This window comes from Entelurus aequoreus, linkage group LG11 (assembly GCF_033978785.1).
Source record: "Entelurus aequoreus isolate RoL-2023_Sb linkage group LG11, RoL_Eaeq_v1.1, whole genome shotgun sequence".
Classification (NCBI taxonomy): domain Eukaryota; kingdom Metazoa; phylum Chordata; class Actinopteri; order Syngnathiformes; family Syngnathidae; genus Entelurus; species Entelurus aequoreus.
In genome coordinates, this window is record NC_084741.1 from 33,362,161 (window position 1) to 33,376,661 (window position 14,501).

At 41.9% G+C, this 14,501-nt stretch overlaps 1 protein-coding gene across 1 annotated transcript in view; it reads left to right on the forward strand.

Moving 5' to 3' along the window:
• pde11al (phosphodiesterase 11a, like) overlaps positions 1-3,788 on the forward strand; it is a 33,974-nt gene extending 30,186 nt beyond the window's left edge. Inside the window, 3 exon segments of the mRNA XM_062063011.1 lie at positions 2,084-2,167; positions 2,242-2,358; positions 2,360-3,788. Coding sequence (XP_061918995.1) covers positions 2,084-2,167; positions 2,242-2,358; positions 2,360-2,476 — 318 coding nt within the window. The 3' untranslated portion in view covers positions 2,477-3,788.
• Positions 3,789-14,501: the final 10,713 nt, after the last annotated feature.

A 14,501-nucleotide genomic window follows, 5' to 3' on the forward strand; every position in this document is an offset into this window, starting at 1 on the left:
ATAAAAAGTGCTGTAAAGTTCCACTTTCAAAACTTGCTATCGCGATGCTAATGGATATGTCTTATACGTGCTACTGATTATTAGCTTTGGCGATTTTACATGGCAATTTCGACACCTATAAATTTGGTCATCAAAACTACAACTAAGATGCACGTTACAATCAAACACCTGGGGCCTCATGTGACTAGAGTTACACGGCATTCCTACTAAAAATAGACCTACGTTCAAATTCAAAAAAGGGCATACGCAAGTAAAAATTCAGATGTATTAAAGTGTGCGCATGCACAAAGCCAAGCACATTTCTTTTTTACATCGCAATAATTGGACATTAGTCCCAGATGTCGGCGTGCCAAGCCCAGACCACGCCTGCTTATAAGTACGCCGATCATGTTGAAAGTAGCCATGTGCTTGAGGCACGTCCTACTATCTGACCGATAGTAGGAGGTGCTTTTTTCTCGTGTTTCAAGTGAACTCAGAGCGATTGTCAGTTTAGGGCTAGGCCGATAATACGATATCAATATATATCGCGGTAGACACATAATCGATATCAATATAAAATGCATTCAATCAAATATTCAATATATATTTATATTTTTTGGTTGGAAGAAACCAGAAATTATGAAGCAAGATTTTTTGGGGGGAACTCAGAAAACAGTAAACCGGAAGTGTCACTGAGCAATGGGAGGGGAAACGCTAACAACCAATCAGTAAACAGTATTTACTGAGCAATGGGAGGGACACGCAAACAGCCAATCACGTAACAGTATAAACTACACCTTTCCTGTTGTTCGGCTCTGTCCCAGTCCCAGACCGTAGTCAAGGACCGCAGAGGAGACTTTCCTTCCAGGGCCGATATTTTCGTCTGGGGTAACACCCTTCACTTTACCCGACAATCGGTCTGCTAAGCTCCGCATTCGAGTCGATTTGTAACAAGTTGGTCTCTCTATTCTTATTTCTGCAAGACACAACCAGACACATTAGCCAGTCGCCACTATTGCTGCATGCCACCGCTCGCTCTCCTAACTCTTCCACTCACTTCACTTACTCAACACACTGCCATTCTTAAAGGAGTACACACACATACGCTACTCTCTTAACAATAGTTTGGTTGCCTGCGAGAAGAGAAACTGTCATATCTTAATATATCAACTCAATAACAGAAACTTGTCTTTAGTTTTGTTGGTTTTAATGCAGACACTGTGGCAACATCCTGACACTTCTAATGTGTCGGTTTAATTAGTTGCTTTCCAAACTACTGAGTAGTGTTCAATATCTTATACAGTGTCATAAATCTGCTTTAATTATTTTACTACCTCAGCTGCGTTCATTCTACCTGGCTGCCGGACACTCTCCCCACTGGTAAATAGCACCCTTGGTAAATTGGAAATTGTTTTACTGTATATATTGGCAAGCTTACATAAGTCATAAAAAGTATCAATGATTATCGACATTGATCAATATAAAAAATGTATATTGTGATATAGTTTTCGGCCATATTGCCCAGCCCCAGTCAGCATGTCATTGCTGTGTCTCCGAGAACTGAACACAGACTGAAATAGAAAAAAAAATAGTTGTGTCAGGAAGAAAATTTTGAAAAAGATAATGTCCGTGGCAGAAACTGACTCAGGGAAATTAGTGCTGCACCCAGTTTAAAAAGATTGCATGTATGTAAAACTTTAGAAGAGTCAGGTGATTCTACTAGACCCAATACAAATATAATTTGTGTAATTTACAACAAAATGTGTTCACACAGTAGCCTGCTCACATGAGCCAGATTAAAGTTTAAAGTTTCCAGCCCCCCCCTCTCCCGCAATTCCGAGAGTGACAATTGTGGTAGAAGATGAATACATGGATTTATTTGAAATCTTTTACATTTAAACATGCCATCATATCCCAAAGGATACAAAAGACTTTGACTCTTGTTTGATTAGTCAATTTAATAATATAACACAGTAGCGCTCCTTGCGGTAGTTGGTTATAAGGGGAAAGTGAGCGCAAAACCTATGCAACATAAACTGATGTACCAATGACTGTATATTTTCAGTGTACAAACCCTACCACTGCTTTTATTATGCGTTTGTAGGCCATATTTGACCGCAATCGCAAAGATGAGTTACCTGCCTTACAGCTAGAGTGGATTGATGGCATCTGTAAACCACTTTATCAGGTATTGGACATGTAAAACTAATGCATCTCATTCATTGTGTAATAGCAAAGAAGTAATTTATTTTTCCCCTTCAGTCACTGCTGAAGCTCAACAAGAAATTGCAGCCAATGATGGAAGGGATAGACACCAACCGAACGAAGTGGCAGGAACTGTGCCCGTCTAACGAGCACACAGGCGACGACGCCTCGGTGAACAATCAGAGCGCTGAAGCCAGCCAGCCAGAACCCTGAGGCTGTGGAAGCCAGCAAAGACTCCTTTGTCAAACCAGCGGAAAACACCAAGATGGGATCAAAGGGTCATCAGGTGTGAAATTTGAACCATACACAACAGATGGACCAAAGGAAAGTGAGGTTCTGCCTCCAATTACGACTGACTGGAATACTTTACCCTGTGATTGTAAAACACCCGCCCTGGTATTACTACAATGTCTTAGAAAAACTGGGATTACCGAATTTTCCTCAAATAGAGGCAGAAGGGGTTTATTAACTCAACAGCACAGCGTATCAAGGAAGTGGAATGTGTTTGTGTTTCCTTTGCATAGAATTCAGAGGTGCTACATGTTGTCGATGGATCAGGATGTACTTGTCTGATCAACATTATAGTGCTCAGGTGACATCATGATCGTAAGACGAGACAAAGCTCTCCAAAGCAGTTAGAAACCAAGGATTGCGTAATATGGGATCTTAGCCACGCCCACTTTAGGGCCATGTAAGCGCCCTTAAATTAATCCACCTGTGGTGATCTTTTTTACATGGAGTACTCATTCATATTGCATGTTAATGAGACCCTCATCAACAAGCAACCAATTACACTTAAAAAAGTATGTAAACGTACCTGCCAAGAGAGGACCGAACCTACATTTGCCACTTTTCAGATGTATGTATACGTTTAAAATGCAGAGCTTTTGTTCTACATGATGTGGAAATTCCATATGGTCTTGTGAATCTTGTGAACGGTCAGATACTAGAACTTGACGAGATCTTTTGATTTTGGGAAGTCCATGCATGGCAATTTGCTAGCGACCGCTAGCAAGGTGACCACTACACCGGATTCTCCAATATTCCTCCAATTAATCCAGTATTCTTCTTTACTGTTAGCTGATAACTTTTGTTAGCACAAAACTGCTTGAGGGGGTGTGTCTCTACGCATGTAAGAGGACCCTCGACCAATCGTAACGGAGTAGACGTGATGGGGAAGGAGGCTGCAGAATGTCAGCCAAGAGGAGGGGAATGCAGATTTACCGTACATACCAGTCAACATTTCTGATTTAAAGAAACTTACTATAGTGCCCCAATGAGATCCAATATCATTTTAAAAGCCTCTAAAATGAGCAGGATAGTACCTGTTTCAGGGTTTAAAGCAACATGCCATAGAAAAACAAGCCTGATGGAGTTGTCTTCTTTAAAAAAAAAAAAAAGTAAGTCCCCATCAGACGTTACCATGACCTATCGAAGCATGATCACTTTCTTGCCTTGTGTACAAAACCCACAACGTCTTAAACGTGATTACTTGTATCAGGGGTGTCCAAACTTTTTCCGACAAAGACTACAGTCAGAAAAATTAAAGAATGCGAGGGCTTACTTTACTACACAAGCTATGCGCAATCCATTGTAGGTTATTACATGCTAGGCTAACTCCATCATTCACATCTTAGCTCTGTACTAATGGTTACAAAGCTAATTAGTCTGATATCAAGTTTTTTTTTCATCAGAGAATGGAATGCACAATTTTTTCCCCGATACAGATAACTTCCTGCTTCACAAGACCAATAATAATAACCGAAAATATTAAAAGCTATTATTTTTTGTAATATATATTTAAAGGCCTACTGAAACCCACTACTACCGACCACGCAGTCTGATAGTTTATATATCAATGATGAAATCTTAACATTGCAACACATGCCAATACGGCCGGGTTAACTTATAAAGTGCAATTTTAAATTTTCCGCTAAACTTTCGGTTGAAAATTCCTTTGGAGGATGACATATGCGTGTGACGTAGCCAGTGAAACAGAGGTATGGCTTCCCCATTGAAGCCAATACGAAATAGCTCTGTTTTCATCTCATTATTCCACAGTATTCTGGACTTCTGTGTTGGTGAATCTGTTGCAATTTGTTCATTGCATTATGGAGAAAGAAGCTGAGCAAGCAAAGAAGAAAGTTGTCGGTGCGAAGGGGAGTATTTTGCGAGGGAAGTCAGCAACAAAACACAGTCGGTGTTTCATTGTTTACATTCCCGAAAGATGCAGTCAAGATCGAAGAACTCGGACAACAGAGACTCTTACCAGGAGAACTTTGATTTGGATACACAGACGCAGACGCGATACCGTGAGTATGCAGCTGCGCTTCCAAACATTTGATCGCTTGCCCGTACGTGCGTGTCACGTACGTAACTTTGGTTAAATATATAAGCTTTATGAACCTTGGGTTAGGTGAACAGTCCTTTGGGCTGAGGGAGTGTGTGTGTTGTGCAGGTGTTTGAATTGTATTGGCGGGTTATATGGACGGGGTTCCGTCCATATAACCCACTCGAGCTATAACTAGCTCGAGCTAGTAGCTAGGAGCTAGCATAACAAACACCTAGGTGTTTTTATGCGGGATTAATTTGTGGCATATTAAATATAAGCCTGGTTGTGTTGTGGCTAATAGAGTATTGTAATAGAGTGATCTATGTTTGTCTGTTGCCATCTCCTGGTGAATATTGGCTATAGCGTACTGGGGTTACTTTTTAGTTGGCCAACGATTTACGTGGTGTTGCGCACCTGACGTCACATGTGTTGAGTCTGTTCTGGAAGTCTACAGTAAAGAGACGTACTTCATCACCTCGCCTGTTTATTGCCTCCAACCCAATATATTACAAATGGCGACGAGGATTTAAAAGAAGCCCACTGCGTGAGGGGACTTTATTGGAGGTCCGTGCACTGGTCGTAGGTAAGGCTGACGAGTAGCCTACTTTGTGGAGGAACCGGGCACGTGTCGGAGTAGCAGTAGCACCGCATGCTAACATGGCTCAGACAGTGGGTCGCATCGATGAATACAATGATTCAAAGGAGGATTTTGATTGATATCTGGAGCGTTTGGAGCAGTGGATGCTGGCTAATGAGATTGGAAATGACAAGAAGGTGTGTGTTTTCCTTTCTGTTATTGGAGCAGACACTTATAAGCTGCTGAAAAACCTTACGTCTCCGGCATTGCCAAGTGCTTTAGGATATGATGTACTGACGAGGGCGCTATGTGGACATTATAAGCCCGCACCTGTTGTGATAGCAGAGCGTTTTCGCTTTCAGAAACGTAATCAGAAAGAAGGAGAAGCTGTTTCTGACTACATTGTGAAGTTGAGACAGTTGTCAGCTACCTGCAATTTTGGACAATATTTGGACGATGCCATGAGAGATCGTTTTGTGAGTGGATTACGTTCTGATGCAGTGCAACGCAGGCTGTTGTCTTAAAGGGACCTGACTTTTCCCCGTGCCTGTGAAATTGCAGTCTCAATGGAACTTGCTGCCAAAAATACAATGGAGTTCTCTGGACACAGCGGACCTCACGAGGTAAATGCCCTGTCAAGTGTTAATAATTTTTCTGAAAAGGGGAGGAAAGGACAGTTCAGATGGAACAATAATAACAAAGCAAAGGAACAGAAAGGAGGCAAAAGAGACACATGGGGGCAGCAAACATGTTACAGATGTGGTGGAAAGCACTCAGCACATGACTGCAGATTTAAAAATGAAAAATGTCATGCTTGCTCCAAAATTGGACACATTGCCCGTGCATGCAGGAAGACTAAAAGGCAATCTTCAACTCAGTATGTTGAAACTGAAGGGAGTGCATCCAAAAGTGGTGATGAGGCAGAACTTTTTGGATTGTATGCAGTTGACTCTACCTCAAACTGGGAAAAAGGTTACATAGTGGATCTTGGACTGGGAAACAAGAGCACCAAAATGTTACTGGACACGGGTTCAGCAGTGTCAGTGGTTTCTGACAGCTTTTACCAGGAAAACCTTACTCAATTTCCCTTGAAACCAGTTTGCAAGTTAAAGTTGAAATCATACTCAGGCCAAAGCATTGCTGTTCGAGGGTACATCATGTTGCCAGTACAGTACGAGGACCAGCAAGTGACACTTCCACTGGTCATTGTACAGGGAAGCAGACCTGCCTTGATTGGCCGCAACTGGCTAAAAAAGTTACGGCTGAACTGGAAACAGATTTTCACAGTACACAAGGTGCAGACAAAGACGCATGGTAACACAGGAGTACAGGAGGTGATAGAGAGACATAAGGAAATGTTCTCAGAGGGCCAAGGCTGTATCACAGGGTTTTAAGCTAAAATCCGCACCAAGCCGGATACCACACCAATTTTCTGCAAGGCTCGCCCAGTTCCTTATGCACTAAAGGAAGCTGTAGAGAGAGAGCTGGAGAGGTTGGAGAGTGAGAAGGTGATTTCAAAGATTGACAAAAGTGAGTGGGCAGCTCCAATAGTCACTGTACCCAAGGTCGACAAAACTATCAGGATTTGTGGTGACTACAAGGTCAGTGTTAATCAGTGCATTGAAGAGCAGACATATCCACTACCGAATACTGAAGATCTGTTCGCTACATTAGCAGGAGGAACATCTTTCAGTAAACTGGATCTTTCGCACGCCTACCAACAACTACAGTTGGATGAAGAATCAGAAAAATATCTGACCATAAACACACACAAGGGCCTGTACAAGTATCATCGCCTCAGTTATGGAGTTTCGAGTGCTCCTGCGATATTTCAGTCTGTTATGGACCAGATTCTGCAAGGGATGGACCATGTGACATGTTTTTTGGACGACATTCTCATCACTGCTTCCTCGGAGGAGGAGCATTTGACAAGACTGGATAATGTTCTCACACGTTTGGAGAAACATGGCATCAGGGTGAAGCTATCAAAATGTCAGTTTTTCCAGAGCAGTGTTGTATATCTGGGACATCGCATTGATAAGACTGGGTTACATCCTACAGAAGAAAAGGTGACTGCCATAACAAATGCACCTGAGCCCACAAATGTAACAGAACTGAAGTCTTTCTTGGGCCTTCTGAACTATTACAGCAGATTCCTGCAAAACCCCTCTACTGTGCTCCAGCCGCTGCACAGCCTACTTAAAAAGGACTCAAAGTGGGTTTGGACTGTTGAATGTGCAAAAGCATTTGAAGATGCAAAGCAACTTCTGCTGCAGAACAAAGTGTTGGTACACTACAACACCCGCCTGCCACTGCGAATAGCATGTGATGCTTCGCCTTATGGAGTTGGGGCTGTAATTTCACATGTAACAGAAAATGGAGAAGAACGACCTGTTGCTTTTGCCTCAAGGACACTCACTGAACCAGAAAGGAAGTATGCCCAAATTGAAAAGGAGGCACTTGCTTTCATTTTTGGAGTAAAGAAATTTCACAAATATCTTTATGGAAGGAAATTCACACTTAACACTGATCATAAGCCACTGTTGGCCATCCTGGGGCCAAAATCAGCAATTCCAAAGTTGGCAGCATTAAGAATGCAACGCTGGGCACTTATTCTCATGGCGTACAATTATGAGATTGAGTATAAGAAGTCAGCTGATCATGCTAATGCGGATGCTTTGTCACGCCTACCCCGAGTAGGGATGAACAACACAGCAGAAGAGGGAAGTATCTTCTACTTTTCACACTTGGAGGAACTCCCTGTGTGTGCAAAAGACATTGAGAGTGCTACTTTTAAAGATCCTGTACTCGGTAAGGTGTGGAACTACACATTAAATGGCTGGCCGAGTTATGTGCAAGATGTAGCATTGAGGCCTTACTTTGTATGCAGACAGGAGTTATCGGCAGATCAAGGCTGCATTCTCTGGGGACAGCGAGTCATCATACCCCCAGGTTATCGACAAAGATTACTGGAGGATCTTCATCATGAACATCCTGGTATCTGCCGTATGAAGGCTCTTGCCCGCAGTTACCTTTGGTGGCCAGGCTGTGATGGTGAAATTCAAGAACTGGTGAACAAGTGCTCAGTCTGCCAAGCAGTACAGAAAATGCCAGCTGTGGCACCATTACATCCTTGGCGGTGGCCAGAAAGAGTGTGGCAAAGAATTCACATCGATTTTGCAGAAAAAGATAAACAGTATTTTTTGGTTGTCATAGATAGCCATTCAAAGTGGTTAGAGGTTTTTCCAATGTCCTCCACCACTTCTCACAACACCATTAAAGTGCTGCGCGGTCTGTTTGCATCGTATGGACTGCCAGAAGAGCTAGTTTCAGACAATGGCCCACAACTGGTGGCAAAAGAGTTTACTCAGTTCCTGGAGAGTAATGGAGTAAAACACACTGCTGTACCGGCTTACCACCCAGCATCAAATGGAGCAGCAGAGAGATCAGTACAAATCCTGAAACGGGCTCTGAGGAAGAATGTGCTGGAAGCAGACAGCAAGTCTTCCTTTAATCACAGACTTGCAAATTTCCTTCTCATGTACCGCAGCACACCCCACACAGTGACGGGACGTACTCCAGCTGAGTTATTCCTGAAACGCCAGTTGAGAACTCTGTTCAGTTTGCTCAAGCCGGAGCTTGCCAGACAGATAGAAGGAAAACAAGCAGCGCAGAAGCATCATCATGACAAAAGGGCTCCCCCTGTTCGCTTTTTTCTGGAGGGAGAGGTGGTTCGCATCAGAAATTTCAGGGGCGGAGTGGAAAAATGGATTCAGGCAAAAATACTGAAAAGACTGGGAACTGTCACTTACCTGATCCAAGAGGGACACAGACAGCGCACAGTGCATGTGGATCACATGTTACCATGGCGAGAGAACATGGAGAGACTGCCAGTTATTTTGTCTCCACCAGTTGCAGAAAATGTACCATCAGTACAACTGGACAGTGCTGTTTCAGTTCCATCACCAGGACCATCAGTGAGTCAGACACAAACTAGTCTCATCACTGAACCAGATTCAAGGGCTGCTGAGTTGCCATCATCAGAACCCAGATCACCCACAACGAAAACCCCACCAGTGATCCGCAGGTACCCAGAAAGGTTTCGAGTACCACCAAAAAAACTGAATCTCTGAAGACAGTATAAAAATATGTGTTAAAGGTGTACAAATACTGTTTTGTATAATACGTATGTTATTGTTGTCAAATGAGGGTTAAGAGTTCAGGACTAAAAAAAAAAAGAATGTGGTTTCAGTACATTTTTTTTAAATTGAACTGCTGCATTTTTTTGGTTGGGTTGTGTATTTCTTTTGAGTAATTTCTACATTTCTAAAAGGGGAGGAATGTAATAGAGTGATCTATGTTTGTCTGTTGCCATCTCCTGGTGAATATTGGCTATAGCGTACTGGGGTTACTTTTTAGTTGGCCAACGATTTATGTGGTGTTGCGCACCTGACGTCACGTGTGTTGAGTCTGTTCTGGAAGTCTACAGTAAAGAGACGTACTTCATCACCTCGCCTGTTTATTGCCTCCAACCCAATATATTACAAGTATATGTATGTCTTGTGTTTATTTACTGTTGTAGTCATTCCCAGCTGAATATCAGGTCACCCCCGGCTCTCACAGCATCTTCCCTATCTGAATCGCTTCCACTCCCCACTAGTCCTTCACTTGCACTTTCCTCATCCACAAATCTTTCATCCTTGCTCAAATTAATGGGGAAATCGTCGCTTTCCCGGTCCGAATCTCTCTCACTTCTGGCGGCCATCATTGTAAACAATAGGGAACTTTGCGGATATGTTCACCCGACTACGTCACGCTACTTCCGGTAGGGGCAAGCCTTTTTTTATCAGATACCAAAAGTTGCGATCTTTATCGTCGTTGTTCTATACTAAATCCTTTTAGCAAAAATATGGCAATATCGCGAAATGATCAAGTATGACACATAGAATAGATCTGCTATCCCCGTTTAAATAAAAAAAAATTCATTTCAGTAGGCCTTTAACTGTAGTTTGTGCACACCTGTCTTTGTGGCTTCCTTTGGGGCAGCTACCGTAAATTCCGGACTATAAGCTTAAGCTTTGAACCCTGCGGCTTTTCAAACGGTGCGGCCAAGTTATGGATTATTTTTCGCCGAGGGCCATAATGCAATTTTTTTTTTTTATAAAAAGGCAAGCAAAGACACAAAAAAGGTGTGCTATTGTTTGTGCTATTTCACCATTTTTGGTCGAGTTCTCTCACTGCAGGTGCTGCTGTGCTGCATTGCCCTGCTATTTTGACCGAGTTTTCAACCGGAAGTACAATTGCCATTCAGTTTTCTTGCCTTCCATAGCGTTCTTACTCGTATGGATTCTTCATTCATCACTCCAAGCAACATTTGTAGGTTTTACAATCCAACTAAAACAATTCTTACTTACTAAATCATCCCAAGTCTGTAGGAGTGTTTTCATGCATATTTGTACATTCTATCATAATGTAATAAAGCTAGCGTCGTTAGTATTAGCTAATATGTTAACACACTTACAAGTGTCTTTGTTACTACTGTTAACTTACAATGGCATTTTTGTTGTTGTTTTAGTTTCGTAAATTCATCAAGACGTCGCCGTGGTGTTATTGAGTCTGTTAAGCTGACTAGAGCTTTGGCTTCCAAATCTAGTGGGTCCACGACAATGACTTAGGTTTTGTTTGATCAGCCGTTTTACTGCCATGTGATAGGCAAAGTTTGGAAACAATTAAGGTATGTAAATAAATATTTAAATATCTAATTTCACAACATACTGTATATATCTGTGGCTTGTAGGCCGGTTAATATATGGAAAATAATTTTTTTCTTCTAAAATGTTGTAGGTGCTGGTTATATACCGTGCGCTCTATAGTCAGAAAATACGGTCCTTTATCAACGCAAGCGTCTTCCTCTGCTTTCAAAAAAACATTTGGCATTTCAGGTTTAGGTTTGATGTGTTTAAGCCTGATGGTTTTTTATACCACCTCCTTGCGGAATGTTTTCAAAACATTTGGTGCACATAGCCAGCAAAATGTCTTCGTCTGAAATTGAAGAAGGCCCACACGATCTGCGTCATGCTTGTTTACAGCGAGCTCAGGGGAAGTTGATGACATCCTAATAGTTAGGAGAAAGGAAGCGCTTTATTTGCTCACCCTCACCCACTACAGCACAGCACAGTACAAGTCATCTCACCTTTTTTTTATCAGCTATTTTTTCATGGTATTGGATATTGCATATGTCTTCATATCGGTCAGATAATTATCTGTTCAATCCGTCTAAGTTTCGGAGTATTTTGAGGGTGAATAAAAAACATGCTGCCCTTGAACTTCACTCTGGACACCGCTGGTCTAAAGAATAAAACCCTCTATTTAAACCGATACCTCTGAATGTGTGCTTTGAAGGAAATTGAAGCAAAACAAAACGTTAGTTAACGTGGGGGAGTTCTGTCAGATTTTTGTTAAAACCATTTATTTTATCAAGGGTCATGTGACTCAAGAAAAAGTCCATTTGAAAGTTTTCATCACAAACTGACTTTATATCAAAGTAAAGCTTTGTATTGGATGCTGCCTGGTTGCTATACAGAGAATTTTTTTGTGTGGAGTTTTTAACCTTCCTGAATGTAAAGATCTTATTCCTGAATGTCATGAATTTGCTGCCTTGTTTTCTTACCCTCATTCCTGCTGCATGGCCTTGTTGGAGATACTTGCAGATGAACTGTTCATTGTTTGGAAAGCATGTTTTTTTTTATCAGCACTGCAACTATAAGAAACTAGAGTGCATAGTAAATGAAGACAATGCACCATATAATGTCTTTTTCTTACGTGGATCTCAAGGTTATAATTAATTTTCTCAACCATTGCTGAAATGTCTTGTAAATGTGAAATATGACTATTTTAATAATGCTGCCTCTTCATAGTGCATGTCCGGTTGTCCCACTCTGGTTAGGTAGGGTCAATCCTTGTCTGCACCATTATTTTACAGTTTCCATTTTAAATCCTGTGTAAGTGCATCGCATGCTGCCACTTGTTTGATACTGGACTTCATGCCTTCAACTGCCTGATGAGATTGGCTTTGCGTGACATTGCTCTCGAGGATAAAAATATATATTTTACGCTATAACTATTGGATTTTACTACACTGGATGCACTATTTTTCTGATCGTTTGTGGTAGTATTAAAATGTTTTGTGGATAAAGAAGTGAAGTGATATTTGACTCATTTTCAAATAATTTTGGATGATCAAATTTAAACTGTTTGCAAGCTAATAACTATATGTTAATCTAAGCCATAGCTTCTCAAATAGGGGGGCGGGCTCCCCTTAGGGGGGCACGATGAGGTGTCAGGGAGGGCCCGAGAGTCAAGGGACTTTCAGCATTAGCATCATTTTTCATTCTTGAACAATACACAAGCCTCCAACTTGTGGCAGCAATGCTCGAATGAAACAAGGTTCAACCAGAAAATATGACCAAGTATAGAGCCCTTTGTTTTTCAATTGTGGTTGTTTTACAGGGCTTTATAAATAGATAAATCAATTTTATAGATAAATTCCAGTTTTTTGTTGCAGACGATTTAAAAAATAAAAATATTGTGTTTTTCTGCTCTTGCTCCAGCATATGTTTTGACCCCAGAAGCTGACCCCTGTCATCCCCTTTATTTCCTTAGCGGAGATTCACACACGTAGAAAAACATGATTAATGCTAACGTTAACCAGAGCGAGACGTTTGTTCCAAAGAAAAGTGTTGTCAGTGGTTTGGATATGCGGCAAAAGGCGTGGAACAAACGCAAGTTTGTCTAAAGAAGGCAGCAGCACAACAAACTTATTCCAGCATCTGAAACCGAAGCATTGAGCCAAGTGCGGGAAATGTAGGCTGACCATACGTCCTCTTTTCCCCGGACATGTCCTCTTTTGCGGGGATGTCCGGGGTGTCCGGGCGGGGTTTTTTAAATGCCTCAAATGTCCGGCATTTTGAGTTAGGGTTGCGTGTACCGGGTATTTTCAATGTACGTCCAGAGTTAAGAAGGGGTTAAACAAAACAAAGTGTGGAGGCGTGCGTGTAACACGGGTGGGAAATAAGACATACTGTATTTCCTCTCATGGCATCCCCTCATATTACCTGCGGCGTTTCCACGTTTAATCTCACGAGTTTAACACACGCGCTCACGTGACCCGCTGCAGCCTATCGCGTGACCCGCTGCAGCCTATCGCGCTCTATATGATCCACCGTCCCAAGATGGCTGCCAGGTGCGGTGGCCAAGCCTGGGCACATCTGAAGCCGGTATGTTTTAAAGTTGTCGTTTGCCTGCATATCGTAAAAACAACCATCCAACATTTTACAACTAATTGTAAACTTATAGGTGCCGACCATCAGGGCCGAGTTGCGACGAGAGAGTGTTATTAAGCCGAGTTGGTAAGTGAATCTGTTTGCTAATAGTAGCTGCTAGCCGTACCCATGTACTGTCTATGGGCGGTTAGCATCGGCTTTTAATCCCGTTTCCTCCAATGTTTCTGATCCCATTGAATTTATATTTATTTTGAGTCTTTATTTTGGCGTTTTAAGGCCATGTGCACTTTTTATGCTACGGTAAAGACAATGAATGAACACTGTTACACCCGTCATAGTGACGTCACTGTTATTGTTAATGTTACACCCGTCATAGTGACGTCACTGTTATTTTCTATTGTTTAATATTGTTAATGTTACACCCGTCATAGTGACGTCACTGTTATTTTCTATTGTTTAATATTGTTCATGTTGCACCCGTCATAGTGACAACACTGTGTACTGTCGTGTTTGTTATGTTGTACATACATGGGATGGTTTAATATTGTTAATGTTAGCAGTATTATTGCTAATAATGATAATAATAAGTGTAACTTATTTATTGAAGGTTGAACAATAGATTACTTAATGTTGATGTTTATGTGCGCACATTGATTGAACTCCGGGTCCTGTGTTTACGTAGGCCAGGTCCCTAAGTCTTGGATGGCGAGCTGTAGATAGGCCTTGAGCCTGAGCCCAAGGATCTCCACCTCTCAACCCCTAAACTCCACCTGCTCTGGTCGGGCCGGTAGGCGGCTTATAGCCGAACCCCTTGCCTCGCATCTCATTACTCTGCAGCCCTTTGCACTACCTCATAAACACCCTGCCCATAAACTGAACTGTCACTACAAACTGCCATATCCACAATCCCAACCCTGGGACCCCATTTTGAAAATTCCTAGCGCCAACACTGCTGTCAACAGAGGAGAAAAATGCTTTATTTAAATAAATATATTATTTATAAAGCAAGTTCGAGTATCATTGGCAAATTTTCACCTAGTCCCCGCCTTGGCACGCATATATGTCCTCTTTTTGGGATTTCAGAATATGGTCAGCCTAGGGAAATGCAACTCTTCACGAGGCAAAT